General features: G+C 31.1%; 2 protein-coding genes across 2 annotated transcripts; both read left to right on the forward strand.

Annotated features, from left to right (window-relative positions):
• The first annotated feature begins 1,821 nt into the window (after positions 1 to 1,821).
• Positions 1,822 to 6,683, forward strand: LOC101249921 (DNA-directed RNA polymerases II and IV subunit 5A). Its single transcript, XM_004239951.5, has 5 exons — positions 1,822 to 2,027; positions 3,700 to 3,907; positions 4,240 to 4,419; positions 5,930 to 6,043; positions 6,207 to 6,683. The coding sequence occupies exons 2-5, from the start codon at positions 3,707 to 3,709 to the stop codon at positions 6,330 to 6,332; spliced, it is 621 nt and encodes a 206-aa protein (XP_004239999.1). The 5' UTR covers positions 1,822 to 2,027; positions 3,700 to 3,706; the 3' UTR covers positions 6,333 to 6,683.
• A 4,061-nt stretch (positions 6,684 to 10,744) lies between these two features.
• Positions 10,745 to 14,601, forward strand: LOC101249644 (uncharacterized). The gene is made up of 7 exons (XM_004239950.5): positions 10,745 to 11,029; positions 11,897 to 11,982; positions 12,299 to 12,442; positions 12,549 to 12,657; positions 13,319 to 13,442; positions 13,530 to 13,854; positions 14,225 to 14,601. The coding sequence occupies exons 1-7, from the start codon at positions 10,909 to 10,911 to the stop codon at positions 14,327 to 14,329; spliced, it is 1,014 nt and encodes a 337-aa protein (XP_004239998.1). The 5' UTR covers positions 10,745 to 10,908; the 3' UTR covers positions 14,330 to 14,601.
• Positions 14,602 to 16,363: the final 1,762 nt, after the last annotated feature.

Here is a 16,363-nt window from a genome sequence, read left to right on the forward strand (position 1 = left end):
GTGAACTCGATATTTTAAAAAGCTTAATATTGTACTACTACAAAAGCTAATGGAATATCAAATCAAATAACAAAACATGTGAACTCGATATTTTAAAAATCTTAATATTGTATTACTACAATCCCTCACTTTTGCTACATCTCTTTTTGAAAGGGATAGAATTAACAGTGTTAGTCTCTTGATATACTTTTATCATTTCGATAATTGAGTTTGATATAATTATATTATTTATGTTGTTTGGTAGAATAGAATATCAGCAGGTAATTGATGTGATTGACAAGGGGTAATTACACTCTCTAATTTAAAGCTATAGGTTGCGAATTACCAGCTGATTATCTTTTATTTTTTTTTAATTTTTTGTTTTTAATTATTTTCACCTATATTATTTTGAGTTCTATTTATATTTTTATTATTCTAAAAATTCTAGAAGATTATTTTTTATTTTTTATTATTATATTTCATTTTCTTCTCGTTCTCAACTTTACTTCACGTGTTTTTTATGTAATTTTTTTCTTATTATGTATTTCTTTATGTCATGCTTATTTCCTCATTAGCATAATTTTATCAGTATTTTAATTTTAAATTAATATAACATTTTTTGTTAAGTATAATTATAGACTTATGTTTTCTTTCTTTTAAAAAGAAATCATATTTATGTATGCTATATAATGAAATTTACTATAAGAGTATTATGTTAAATTTTTGTTTTGAATTTATAAGTTAGGTTATATTTTCAGTTTCATTTGTTTTAGAAATATTGAATTCTAATTGCAAGTCATTTTTAATTAGACTTGATAGATTATCTTTTTATCGAATATTTAATAATTTATGACATATTATTTCGATATAAATCTTTTTATTAAACATGCATTTCACCATGTTCGTAGAAATTTTATACTTTTAATTTTTATGATCAATGCAATGAAAATATTATAATTTAAAAAAAGTATAGAGCAATCATTTTTCATAATATTAGTTAAGAACATATCTTTATTAAGTAACATATTTTAAAAAAAAGAATATATCTATTAAATATTTAATTTAATATAATTTATAAAATTTCTTATTTGTAAAGTAAAATTTTTATATAATTATGTTTTATTTTTAAAATTTAATATGATTTTATGATTACAATTGTGCATCCAAACATCACATGTGTCGTTGTGGCATGACAATCATACATATCAATGTAATTATTAGACTGTATAATTACTAGGTTGATAATTATTAGCCTAATAATTACACTAATTTCAATTACCGTGTGACTTTCCAAACAAACCCTTAGTTTGATTTATGAATGAAATCCACCGCCATAATTTTTTTTGGATTAATTACGAAATCCCACATTTTACTTTACTTATTACCATTATTTCCTATAAGTTTTACAAATTTCAAAAATCCCTCATTTTTGAGCATCACATTAATGTATCTCGCGCATCAGATTAATGTATCATGTATAAAATGTATCTCGACGTATTAAATTAGTGTATTATGTATAAAATGTATCTCGGCGTATTAAATTAGTGTATTATGTATAAAATGTACCTCGTGCATCAAATTTGTGTGTCTCGCGCATTAGATTAGTGTATCTCGCACATCAAATTAATGTATCTCGTGCATTATATTAATGTATCAGCGCTTATATTATTGTATTCGTTTTGAGGAATTTTTATAGTTATAAACTTTTAAATGATAAATTATAACTTTACCTTAAAAATATGTGATTTCTCTAAAGTGTGTTTGGTTGCCATTTAAAATTAAAATTTCTAATTCTAAATTTTTAAAATTGGAATGTATACTTGGGCAAACTTAATATGCCTTCTTTTTTTATTTTCATTTATTTTTTATAAATTCAAAATAAATTGTTCTTTCTTCTTTTCACCAAAAAAAAGAAGGGGAAGTGAACCGAACAGACAAAAACCCTTGAAAGGGCGCCAGCGTTTATCGGGTTTCTTCCTTCTGAACCACACCGCGCCGCCACTGCCGTGTCGCCACCGCCACTATCGCTACCTCCGCCGTTGATACATGTAACTTATCCCCTCTGCATCTTGTAATTTGAGTTGTTCTTAGATGTTACGTTCAATTAGTTGAGTTGATTTTTAGTTTTTATTTTTGATTTTCTTGTGCTGATACATAATAGAAAAAAGCTGAATTGGTGTTTAGTTTTTGCTCCGATTCGGGATTTTTTGGGAAGTTTCTGTGTAGGGTTTGTATGGGTATTGACTATCTTTAACTGTAAGTGAATGTGCTTGTCAACTTTATTTTGAATGCCCAAATTTAGATGGGAAGTTGTGCTTAAGTTATGATTTTAATTGAATGATTTGTTTGTTTTATGTTAATAGAATTATTAGTGTAAAATAATGTTTTTATCTTTGTCTCCTCTTCACATGCCCGAATCATCTCACTCACGCCCTTATCCGGAATATCTTCGTTCCTAATCTTTTATCTATCCTCGTTTGAGTAGGATAGTTCTTGATTTAACTGGACAACACTTTGCATTGTACAAATTGATAGAATGATATGATTGTTATAAAGGAAAGTTACGAAACTTGCATCCCTTTACAAGGGAAATTTGTATCCAATCCCAATTATATGGGATTTTACGTTTTTTATTTATTTGATCTAGTGACCAGCAAAACAACATGGCCTTGTATTCTCCATGATGAAGAATCAGCATCTTTTTATTGGATATAGGTTGAGAATTTCGAGAAAGAAATTTGTGGTGTCAGATATGCTATATATTTGACATTATATTCCATTGCCGTTGAACGTGTCTTTTCTTTTCATTAGTGTTTTTATTTGCAACAGAAGTTATTGAATAGAGAAAACAGGTTTTGCTAGAGAAGTTTTTTGTGTGTCTTAAACATAGTTTTTCTGTCCGTCTTGTCCATGCATTATGTAGTGATAGTTTTTTTTAAGAACTTTGTAACCACCGAGCTAGAGGGGCGGGAGTTTAGCTTAGGCAAAGTTTCTTGTTACAAAAATGACATTGAAATTCTTGTCTGATGCGTCCAGTGTTCAGAATATTAGCTGTAAATAGGATTTCTACCAAATTTTTTACCAGTGGTGTGAAAGGCAATCACCTCATCGCCAATGGCAAGAGGCGAGGCGACCCTTCATCGCCTTTTAGCTTTGTGGCTAGGTGATCTTCAAAAGGCAACGCCATGACGACAAAAGGCTAGAGGCAAGAGGGGAGAAAGGCTAGAAAGGTGTCACCTTTTTATTTTCTTAAAAAAAGGCAACCAATTTAGGGTTTTAAAAGTAAAAAGGTAATTTTTTGGATTTTCGGCTCGACTCCTTCGGGCTCCGACAACTAGCCAGGCTTTTCCGGTGACTCCAAAGTCTAACCAATACATATTTCTTCTTTTTTTCTTCAGACTTGAGTCAATTCTACCTTTGTTTCGACTTCTGTTCTTTTTTTTTTTCTCATTCAAGTTGTACACTTTTAGTATGTACTTTCTATTTTTAGTTTTTGAATTGAAAAAATTGCTAATATGTTATTGTTTGATTATTTACATATGCAATTATATATTTTGGTATTAAATGGTGCCGCACTTCAAAAAGGCAAGTGCCTCGACCGCTCGCCGTTTGCCTCGTCTTGTGGCGAGGCAGGCCCTTGTCGTCTTTTATCGCCTTTCGCCGTCCAAAACACTGTTCTTTACCATATTAACTTCTTTTTTGAATTTTTGAATCTTGTAGCACAAAGATGGCTCTATCAGAGGAGGAACTCTCAAAACTTTTTAGAGTTCGTAAGACACTGATGGAAATGTTGTCCGATAGGGGCTATCTTGTTGGAGATTTTGAGATAAATATGTCAAAACATCAGTTCCTTCAGAAGTATGGTGAGAACATGAAGAGAGAAGACCTTGTAATTCAAAAAGCCAAACGTAACAACAGTTCTGATCAGGTGTGTTCTTTCAGTTTCCTTTCTTGCATAATTTGATTATGGTGACTGTAAGTTCATTTGCACTGCTTTCTTGTCTAAGCATTTTATTATTTCCTGAATTTGACGTCTGATAATGAAAAAGATCTTTACTTGAATCGATGAGGTATTCTGTGTTTGTTTTACTCTCCAGAAAAAAAAAGGTTTTACTTTCCAGGTTTTATGGCGTAAGTTACTCCTTGTTTTTACTTGTATGTCAGTAAAGTATGTCACTTCATCAATTCAGTGTATAGCTGAGGATTTCATAATTATTTGCTACCTATATCTCAGCCATTTCCTTGGTTTATTTGTTCCAGATATATGTCTTCTTTCCAGAGGAGCCAAAGGTTGGTGTTAAGACAATGAAAACTTATACAGAGCGCATGAAAAAAGAAGATGTGTTCCAAGCAATTCTGATTGTACAACAAAATCTGACTCCCTTTGCTCGTACCTGCATAAGTGAAATATCTACAAAGTTCCACTTGGAGGTTTTTCAGGTGACTACTGTACTATTTCTACTATTAGCTTGTTTTTACTACTTGAATGAAGGATTGAAATTGTTATGAAATAGCTGAGGATCTTACTTAACTCCTAGTTTTGTGATCATTTTATGTTTGGTACCTTTGTTATTTAGTTTCTTCGATTTTGGTCCGACTACTTTTTGTTTTAGCACCTGACACTCCTCAAGTATGTTGGTACGATACCATTTCATATTGAGACATAGTATGCTGTTTAGATTCCATTTACATTTTGATAAGTGTATTTTTGTAGCAAAATTGCATAGTGGTGATGCCACTTCACGTTACCCTAGATATGTGTTCTGAACGAGAAGCTTGTCTCTGGGTTCAAGTGATTTATGTCATTCTTATTCTTTGGGGTGGCAGTGTGTGTGGGGGGTGGGTGGGGGGGGGGGTGGGGCACATCATTTGTTTCCTTTGGAGAAGTGTTTGAATTCATCAGGCTTCCAATTTGCTGTTTTGTTGCATGGGTAGTGGCTTTTCAATTGAAATCTGTGGTCTTTTATGCTAAAAGTTGTGGATGATCATTATGATAAAAATATCATTGAGACTGTGAATGATTAATATGAGTAGAATGTAGGATCAGATTATGTTATATAATTTAGAATTAGAAACTTTTATATCTATAAGATACCCTTCTTCAAACATTGATAGTTGGAGTTTCATCAGATGAAGATCTGTGTCAAAACAAAATGCTTTTGTGACTAACTCTTAATAGAGTTTGTCTAATCACTTGCCAGATATTGCTTAGGAGTTAGGACCAATGTATCAAATAAGAGTAACTTTTCAAAAGTGTGGAGGGGTATATTGATGTCTATACCACCGAGCTTCTAGCTGATCACAGCGGGTTTTTCGTATATTTTTATAAAAGATACTTCTAGATATTAGTCTCCAACTTCCTAGAAGCCATATGGGGCTGACAAGTCTGTGCCAGTGAAATGGGTGAGGTAGTTCAGGGATGAGCTCATACTGCTAAGAGCTGTCTAACCCCCCTCATTCGATGACTCATTTAGCAAATTCTAACTCAAAGCTTAATGATAATAGAATCCAAAGCGCTCTTTCAAGTATATGAAGAAAATAACTAGCTTATATGCCATTATGGACTATACTAGCCTAGACAACCTGTATCTGACTTCATAAGCCACAAGACAATGACTTAACACTATTGTACATTATATGAACAAATCAACGTTCTATTCAGAATGACTTCACATGTTTGAAAAAAATTATCTATTGGGAAGTATTCTGTAACTTTATGTTATCCGAAGATGGTATGTATTTTGATGGTGAATGATTCTGCTAGCATTTTCACTCATATAAAGGGTTATTTGGTATTCCTCTATGGGCGACACTTATGTTATTTGTTTGGTTTGGCAAATCGGGGATCTCGCTTGGCTTCTAATATGCACATTTAGTTGCTTTACGTGATTGATAATCATCTATTATCTTAGGATGCTTAATCATCGAGATGTATGTATTAATGTTTCAGGAGGCAGAAATGTTGGTAAACATAAAAAATCATGTTCTAATTCCTGAGCACCAGCTACTTTCTCCTGAAGAAAAGAAGACCTTGTTGGAAAGATACACTGTGAAAGAAACACAGGTTCGTCTTCTGTAATTTTATTGCACTTGCAAAAAAACAGCCATTGTTCATCTTGATTTACCCTGCCATTGTTTTTACTTGAGCTGTTTACATAGGCACCATTGATAACTATCATCAAATTTCTATCTAGTTGAATGCCTAATATTTTCTTCTGCTGAAACAGCTTCCTCGGATTCAGATCACTGACCCAATTGCTAGATACTACGGGCTAAAACGTGGCCAGGTCGTGAAAATTATTAGACCAAGTGAGACTGCAGGCCGTTATATTACTTATCGTTATGTGGTTTGAACTAGTTTTTAATGTCTTCATCAGCTGAAATGTAAGAAGTTGAGAGAGTGGTCATGTAATGTAACTGTTTGTTATTTGCTTCCAACGCCTCCTAAAAAGAGCGATTGAGAATCTCGAAGACCTTGTATTTTGTCTAATCTTCTTTGCTATGTAAAACCAGGGATGCCTTGTGTTCTTGGACCGATAACTATCTTTCGATCTGTTAACTTTGCCTTTTCATTTTCTCTCTGGCTGGTGGCTACTGCTGCTTTTCCTAGTGCTTTTGACTATATTGAGTCTCTTGTGTTATGTTTGAATCATTTGCATACATAAAATTGTATGCTTTCATATGTTATATTTGGTTTTCGAGTATATTGAGTTGCCTATAGTTTCGAAGCTTTAATTATGGTTATCGAACTTTATACTTTAGTGTATTGAAAAGATTTTGAAGACTTAGGGCCCGTTTGGCCATAAATTTTCCAAATAATATTTGGGAAAAATTTGGCAAATAATGTTTGTCCATACAATTTGTCATTATTTGGCAAATATCCCAAATTTTCAAATACTTGTTTTTTCTAGTATTTGGGCCAAATATCAATATTTGGGATATTTTAAAAATTAAAACTAATCTTTTATCTTTTACAAAAACACCCTTTCTAGTAGTTGCTTGCGTTGTATTATATTATTTTTTACGTGAACACTAAAATAGTGATGAAATATTTAGTGAATATTAAATAATGATATGATTGTTGATGAAAATTATTAAAAATTGGCTTTAGGTAACAAAGTCATGTACTTTATCTACTTCACGATGTATGGAATAATTCTTGTTGCACTCACTCCAAATTACCACATTGCTTCAGTGTCATGGACATTATTTGTTATTGTTGTAACTAACATTCAATTGACTTGTAATACAAACTTTTAGTTAGTTTTGATAGTTTTTAAAACTTGTGTGTATAAATCATATTTTTCTAAAAAGGTGAAATATATTTTCCAAATTTTATGGCCAAACACATGGTGAAATTTCACCCAAATTTTCACTCAAATAATATTTGCCAAGAATATTTGGAAATCTATGGCCAAACGCTAGCTTAATATGACTTGATCATGCTGTTAAAACATCAATTTTAAGCTATATAAGAATAATTTTTCTACTCAAAAGACATGAAATTTGAAACCAAATATTATAAAAAGGTCAAGCCCATCGGTGACTCCTTAAAGTTGAAATTAACTTTCACTCAGACGCCTTAACTAGACTTCATTCATTTTCAACACTTTATGTAAGATTTTATTGTATCATTTTGACACTTTTCTCTCGCGAAACGACGCGTAAATGACGACGTTTGTTATTTATGCTGAAAATACTCTTACATAGTGATTTTTGAGGGAAAAAACATTAAGTAGCCAACTAAGTCATGGATTCAGATCGGTGGGGCCTTTTTTGTATTTTGCTTACTTTTGATTCGATAAAGGGTTTGTTCCACATTTGATTTAAAAAAAGTCTCTGGATTCAAATTCTTATAAATCAATAACAAAGCAATTGAATTGAAATAATCAAAATTAACTTAGAAAATTTAAAAAAAAAAAAACATTTACAATAAAGCAGAGTTTGGAGGATGGGAAGGAAGAGGAGTGAAAAATCAAATTCACCTCCATATAACAATAAATTCCTCTGTGGAAGAATTTCCTGATTATTTAAATTTTGAAATAGGTCAATTCCTAAAAACTTTAAAACATTCACCATGGATGTATTTAAGCTTGAAAAATGGTGGCTGAAAAGAAAAGGAAGAAAAAAGAAAAAAAAACTAATTAAAAATTGATTGATAAACTTTTCACGCGCAATAAACGAGTGTATCACAATCTCAATATCACGTAAGCAAAACGTGTCAAAATGACTCATCGAAATCTTACTTGAGGTGCCTAAAATGAATAAAGTTATTTAGAGTGTCTAAGTAAAAATTACTGTCAATTTTAAAGGACCACCGATGGATTAGACCTTATAAAAAAGATGTTAAAAAAAACAAATGTATCATACTTCAGAGGTATTTTTATCGAAGTATCCAGAAGATGAATAACCTCAATCTCTGAGGAGATTAGAAAAGACAAAGTGTAGAGTTATCTAAGTACCCATCCTCAGAGTATGCCCCCATGAATGATGAAGGGGATCTAGAAAGTTTGAAAGAGATGTTGTCTCATCCAAAAAAAGAGCAAATGGATGAAAGCCATGTAAGAAGAGATGAAATTTTTACAAAAGAAAAATGGCATGTACAAGCTAGTTGAACTTCCAAAAGACAAAACATTGCTTGAGTGCAAGTGGATCTTTAAACTCAAGAAAGATGAAAACGACTAGTTGGACAAGTACAAAGCTTGATTATGTGTAAAAGGCTTTGAACAAAAGAAATGTATTGATTTTGATGAAATCTTTTCACCTGTTGTCAAAATGACTTTTATTCGAATTATTTTGAGCCTAGCATCTTGCCTAGATCTTGAAGTAGAGCAATTGGACGTGAAAATTGCATTCCTTCACAATTATTTGGAAAAATGAGATTTATATGAAGCAACCAGAGGAATTTGAAGTATCTGAAAAGAAATACAGGGTGTGTAAATTGAATAAGAATCTTTTATGTGTTGAAACAGACACCAAAACAATGATACAAAAAGTTTGACTCTTTCATGAAAAGTCAAAGTATACAAAAACCTATTCTGATCCATGTGTATATTTCAAAAGATTTTCTGACAAGAGTTTTATTATTTTGTTGTTGTATGTAAATGACATATTAATTGTAGGACAAGTCAAGAGTTGATTGCCAAGTCGTAGAGAGATTTGTTCAAGTCATTTGGCATGAAGGACTTGGGCCCCCCGACACAATAAATTCTCGGGATGAAAATTGTTCGAGAACGAACAAAAAGAAAGTTGTAGCTATCTCAAGAGAAGTACATTGAACGCGTAATAGAATGCTTAAACATGGAGAGTGCTAAACCTATTAGCATGCCTCTTGCGGGTCATCGGAAGTATTTACTTACTTGGGCTTCTTTCTCTTTTCATTCTCTCTTCAAACCTAGTGTCAAACATAAATAATTAAGACATTTATGCCTTTCAAGTAGGCGCTTCAGTTATCATAAAGTTGAACAAGTAAATATATGTTTTACATAACATAGCAAATTGTATGAGATTTGTCACAATGCCTTTGTCTATTTGTTCAACTTTATAACAGTGTAAGTGTCTACTTGTGCACACTCAAAATTGAAGGACGGCATAAATATCAAGTTAAATAACATATTTATATATTATGTCTTAATATGGTATGATCAACATGTAATTTTCCTATAGTTTAGTGAATCAGTGAGTTAAAAACTCACGACAAGTAATTATGATTAAGTGCTAAAAGTCCATATGTATAAACGCATATAGATTTGAATATTTGACGTGAATACAAAGTACGAATAAATAAATACTTCTTTGTTATAAGATTTTATTATGTTAAAATTGCTATATAACAAATTTATATATATATATATATATATATATATATATATAAAAATTAATTTTTTAGTATAAATATAGAGTTTTTGAAAAGCTACTAAATTTGTTCAAATTCATGAAACTCCACCTAACTCCGCTTCAGTGATAATATAATATTAAAAATTTAAAAAAACTTAAATAAACATATATAATATTATAGTAGTACCAAAATGTTATATAGTATGAACGCTTACCATTGACTTTATCGTAATATTATTTGTCCCACTTGGTCATGGTTTATTCAACACTATTTTATAGACCTTCCAAGACTTCTTATTTTGGTCCAAATAATTTTTTTGCAAGATAGAAGTATTGAAAATGTTTGAAATTTTAACATAAATTATTAATCTTATTTATGAGTTATACATTGTTTTATAAATAGTTTTTATTTGATTAGTTAAATTAAATTTTAAATAAATTTTAATTTGTCATATAATATAACAAGTAATTTCAAATTCTAGAAAAAATATGTGATTTTTAATAAAAGGTGTTGAGAATATCGATAAACTTAGCGAGGATTTAGGAAGGTATATCACTTATGCTGCAAAATTGAAGTGTGTTTAAGTTTAATTAGTCAAGCTAAAAATCATTTTTAAAGCTGTAAGTTGTAAGTATTACTTTATTCTGAATTTAGAGCTGTTTCAATACTTCTCTTTTTTGAAATAGTTAGTAATATCTCTCTATATAAATAATACTCCCTCCGTTTTAAAAAAGAATGATCCGATTTAACTTAGAACAGGTTTAAAAAAATAATTAATCTTATAGTTCTGAAATAAAATTATGTCAAACATATCAAAAAGTCTTTTAATATTATGATTTTGAACATGTCACGTGAAAAATTAAAGTTAAAATATTATAAAAAAAGAATCTTTTTTTTTAAAATAGACTAATAAAACTGAAATAGGTTCTGCTTTTTTAAACGGAGGGAGTTTTTTTAACTCCAAATAGGCAAATAATTCATATTTAAATAAGAATTAGAATATCAATTTGATAATTTTCCAACAAATTATGAACTTAAAGTTAACTAAGCACAATTTATTTTGCTAATTGGAGAGGAAAACCAAAATAAAAATGTCTTATTATGATTCTTCTTCTTCTTTAGTTCCTCCCCTGATTGATAAACCCAGTAAAGTTGACCTTGAAGCTGGAAACATTGACCAAGTTCAGTGTAGAATTTGCCTTGAAAATGATGGTGAGTGTTTTTGATGATCCTTTTACTTTTATTCATTGGTTTTGTATAAATCTTGAAATTTTTAGTTAGTTTATATGTGTTTTATTATGATTCTGTTTTTTCTATTTTTAAGTGTAATTTGTAAAGTAAGTTGCTTTGTGAATTGGGTGTTCAATGATTTCTGAATTAAATGTGTTAGTAAGTTGCTTTGTGAATTGGGTGTTCAATGATTTCTGAATTAAATGTGTTTTTGGGGTGATTTGTACATCTTTCAAATATGGTTCAGATAATCGTGATGTCTGAGTCAGCTTTTTGAGTTAGTAATGGGTTTTTGCCCCTTTTGTCAGATGAAAGCCTAAAACATTATAGCCCAAAATAATGAAAATTTACATGTGGGAGGTAGTGCTGAGGTTCGGATTTTTGCTAAGGAGATTCAAAATATAAATAAGTACAACATACCTTGTCTAGTCCCGATTTAAGGAGGGTAGAGCGTATACAAACATTATCCCTATCTTGAGAGGTAGAGAGGTTGGCAGGTAGAGAGACTGTTTTCGATAGATCCTCAGCTATATTTATGGATACATAAGTAGTAACAACAACAACAATAGAAGTTGAACAAAGAGGGTTGCTGTTGGTTGAGGTTCATAAAAAGTTGGTGAAATTATAATAGAAGTATAGATTAAGCTAATTTGGGTTATGTATTGGGAAAACAAGCATAGCAGATTTGCGATCGAGGCATAGTTGATTGATGGATTTGAATCATTCAACTCAAATGACTGAGAAAGAAAGAAACATTTTGACAAAGAGGAGTTGTTAGTTTGTTACTTTCTTTTATTGAGTGCTTCGTGTTGAATTCTTCCGTGATTATTTTAACTTTTATTTATTTAGGTGAGGATTTTATTGCCCCTTGTAAATGCAAGGGTTCATCAAAGTATGTTCACCGAGAATGCCTTGATCAATGGCGTGCTGTGAAGGTATGTATTCAGATCGTAGCTAACTTGGAATTTATTAGACATGCTTCGATACTTTAAAGAGTATAACGAGGAATCAAATTGTATTCATTTGTACTTGTATCTTTCATGAGTAGCTTTCAGATTGGCATGGTTAAAAGCTGTTGTTTGTTGTATTTGTTTACTGTGTCCAGAACTAGACAAGTATTCAATTAGTTATTGGCTTTTGCGTCATTACAGACAAAGGCTTCAACTGCTGGCAAATTACTACTAAATACTCGTAAGCTTTAATCATCAAAATTGAGTATATACGTGTTCCCTAAAGTCTGTCTTTTTACAGGAAGGATTTGCATTTTCTCATTGTACGACTTGCAAGGCTCCATTTTACTTGAGAGTTAACGATCTTCATAGAAAATGGCGAACCATAAAATTTCGGTTCTTTGTGACTACAGACATCTTGTTCATCTTTCTCGCAGTTCAGCTTGTACGTTGATGACCCTGCCTACAGTTTTCTTATTCATTTCTAGATATTACCGTTAGTAGTGCTGTGAACAATATCTTCATAGAATCACTCACCTTCTGTTTTGCAGGTTATAGCTGCACTGGGATATTTAGTATATGTGATTGATGCACATCAGAAGTTTTGGCTTCGTCTGCATTGGGGATTTGGTAGCGAACTAGGCTTCTATTACATATGCGGTAAAACATATTCATTTGCAGTAGTTATCAACATTTATTTGCGTGTGTATGTATGTATGTCGAACTGTTGTTTTGTCTCGTAATATTCTTTTGTCCGACTGGATGACCAATCTAGATAAATACACTAAATGTCCACATGCCAGATACAGTTGTTAGTTGTTACCTATCCATGTTGACATGTAGCTTCAGTACCAATAGTCCCCGAGACCTGATTTTCCTGCTTGTTTTGGGATTCTATATCTTATTTTAGTTGCTTGCTAAATGAGATTTGGTTGACGAGTGGTGGATGAATTTGAGATAAACAATATTTACTTAGTAATTCCAAAGTTCAAATGTCGTAAGAAGGCTTTTCCTTGTGTGACGGAACTTTTGAAGAGTAGGTGCTATTGTGTTGTGCAATTATTCATTCCTTCAACTGTGATAAGGCGAATTACCACCTTCACTCATGGAAGAACCAACAGAAAGATACCCCAGCAGTTTGGTTTAGTGGTGAGGATGCAACACATTAGTGTGGGTTAAGTGCACATGACGAGTTTAAACTCAATTACTAACTAAATTATGGTTTTGAATTGGGAGAATGGTTGAGGGGTATACTCACGCTCTCCCGAGTTTTGAACTGGTGGAAGAGCTAACTTAGAAATTTCAATTTTGATAATCATAGGAGCACTGTTATTTTTCGCGTTGGTGGGCATATCTGGCTGTTTCTTAACTTGCTTTGACGAAAGTGTGCGCGATGATTTGAGTCAGCCTTGCCAGAATGCATTGTCTTGTTGCTCTTGCGCAAGGTACAAATAATGTGTTTTATGTTCCTTTTGATTCACATTATGTACTTCGAGACCATAGTATCTGATCAATTTTTCATATCTTTGCAGCTTGTGTGCAGACTGTCATACGCGTAGACCTCATACAGGTACAACTTATATTTGCATTGATACTAACATATGCTTTGACAATTGTTCAAACTCGACATGTGAATGTTGCTCCGAGAATCATTCTTGCACGGACTGTGAATGTGGGAGTTGCTTAGGAGGCGATGGTGATCAATCTGGGATACCGGTATTGTTAGTTGTAGCTGTAATCGTGCTAGGACTATTCGCCCTACTTGGCATGTTTTACAGTGTTTTGGTTGCTACAATGGTCGTACAGAGAATTTGGCAGCGACACTACCACATACTCGAGAAAAGAATGCTGACAAAGGTAAATCGACACCCTCGTTTTTTTTTTCCAATTTGATTGCCCTTGTCTAGGGGCGGATCTACACCACAAGAGCTATGGATCAAACTCTATATCTTCGTTAAGAAATCCACTTAATATGTATAAACATCTCCGAGGGTCTTTTAGAAACAACCTCTCTACCTCCACGAGGTAGTAGTAAAGTCAGCATACATTCCACCCTCCCCATACCTTACTTATGGGATATCACTGGGTATGTTGTTGTTGTTATGTATAACTATCTATCTGGACTGTAGTCGTTGTCCTGTCTTAAAACCTAGAAACTCATAAAGTGAAAATCCTAAATTCGTCTCTGCTATTGTCACACGTCTTATGTACGCTCATTCTTGTATAGGAATATGTTGTGGAGGACGTTGGCGAGGTGGCATGTAACGATTGGTCACCGCCACCATTGCCACAACAGCATGTTCAGAAGCTGGAATCACTTGGACTTGTATAAAACTTGAAGGAGTTAACAAAGGAAACATAAGATGGATTACTACTATGGGGCAATTCTTGTTTATAACAGAAAAAATTTCTTTGAAAATAATTTTTTTACACATATGTGATATGTGCATAGTTTATAAATGATCATAATTCACATAAATGTAATTATTGAAAAAAAAACTGATAATTTTTTTTTAAATGTATGTATCCATTTTGAAATTACTTCAAACAAAATACTAATAAAGTTTAGCTTCAGATATTGTGTATATCTGTAAGTTTTATATATTTGAAGTTCATGTGCATGTTATCAATTAAAGTTCAAGTAATTTTGCCTCATTTTAATCATTTTATTTTAACTTTCAGATTTGAAATGAAGGCTAATAATAAGCTAACGGAAAATATATACTGACCACTCTATATTGATCGTGTTTTATTTAGATACATACATGGTTAGAGGGATTTAAAAATCCCATTTTTGATAAATTCAAGAGTCCAGATGACAAAAAGCTAAGTAGAAGAGTCCATAATATAATTCGATACAAGTACGAGAATCTATTTGCCTTTAATATAAGGAAAAATAATTTCAAACTATCATAGATGGTATGCATTGATGTTTCTGTTGTCTAAAAATAAGAGCATATGTGTCCTTCATTCTAATAGATGATTAAATAGGAATACGTGGCACAACTTATCCGTCAATATGATATTTAATAAATATCGGATCAGAATAAGGTTTTGACACATATATGTCCGTTAAAATAATATATTCTAATTTTTAAACGGCAAGAACACCACGAAAAATACATGCATATAATTTATGATAGTTTGAAAAGTATATTTATCCTATTTTAGTTTAATTTAATTGAACGATAAGATTTTTGAACTTTTAACACTTAATAAAATAATTAAATTTAATGCTTCATCAAACCGACCATGCTCACCAATTATGATTTAGGGCGGTTGAAACAATATAAAATTCCTTTTAACCGACCTAAATTTTGAACATTTCTTTATTTATTTTTATTTTTCGTTTTTATATTGAAATTTGATTATTTTAAATTCAAATTGCATAAGACTTTCATTCGATATACTGTTTTCTATTAAGAATATACATTGAAGGGTTTTCGGAGTGTGCTACACTCTTCATTGAGAATATTTTCATATTCAAAATTGAATATGAAACTTCTAATTAAGAAAAAAAATAATCTCATTCACTGTATCAATAAACGTTTTTTAATTCTACCTATTTTTTAATATCCAAACTCAAACAATTTTTATTTTTTAAAAAATGGAGAATATTTGTCAAGTTGGTAGATTCCCTATCTGAAAGTTTCAATTTTCAAATTGTAACCACAAAAATATTGACACGTTTATAATAATACAACCTCACCCAACAAGACCATCATATATAATAAATAATATTAACTCCTTTATTTGTGTATCATTCAACTTTATCCTTATCCATAATCCTTTGTACTATTAGGGTGTGTTTGGTATTAAAAAAAATCGATTTATCTTTATATTTGTAAGTAGGTAAAAAATAATATTTAAATATTTGTATATAATTGATAATTACTAGAATCAACGATTTGGTAGGTGATTAAAATTATTTCACTAATTAATATTAAGTAATGAAAGAATTAATTATGAGAATTTGCATATATGTAAGTATTAGTAATACAGGTGTAATTTTCCGTGTCGTGTTAGTTATTTTACATTTTATCTCTAGCGTAAAATTGTAAATAAGTTCTTTCATAATTATACATAATAGTAGTTATGTGAATATTTGATTTAAATCATATACTTTTATTAATTTTATACCTTCTAAAGTTATAATTATTTAAATATATCACGTGACAAATTGAAATTAAAAAAGATATATTCTTTTTAGAATAGATTAAAAAGTTAAAACAAATAAATGAATCAAAAAACAACGTAAATAACATAATATATTACTCCTGATTAACTACTATATATAATAATTATATTTAATACTTACATAATTCACCTCCAAATTAGCTTGAAACGAGAGGGTAAGGGAAATTCT

Source organism: Solanum lycopersicum, chromosome 5, assembly GCF_036512215.1.
Source record: "Solanum lycopersicum chromosome 5, SLM_r2.1".
In the NCBI taxonomy this organism is placed as follows: Eukaryota; Viridiplantae; Streptophyta; class Magnoliopsida; order Solanales; family Solanaceae; genus Solanum; species Solanum lycopersicum.

Coding starts and splice junctions, on each gene's coding strand:
- LOC101249644 (XM_004239950.5), top strand. CDS start 10,909: ATGTCTTATTATGATTCTTCTTCTTCTTTAGTTCCTCCCCTGATTGAT. Junction 12,658..13,318: donor AGGCTTCTATTACATATGCG/GTAAAACATATT, acceptor TGATAATCATAG/GAGCACTGTTATTTTTCGCG. Junction 13,855..14,224: donor AGAAAAGAATGCTGACAAAG/GTAAATCGACAC, acceptor ATTCTTGTATAG/GAATATGTTGTGGAGGACGT.
- LOC101249921 (XM_004239951.5), top strand. CDS start 3,707: ATGGCTCTATCAGAGGAGGAACTCTCAAAACTTTTTAGAGTTCGTAAG. Junction 3,908..4,239: donor GTAACAACAGTTCTGATCAG/GTGTGTTCTTTC, acceptor TATTTGTTCCAG/ATATATGTCTTCTTTCCAGA. Junction 4,420..5,929: donor TCCACTTGGAGGTTTTTCAG/GTGACTACTGTA, acceptor TTAATGTTTCAG/GAGGCAGAAATGTTGGTAAA.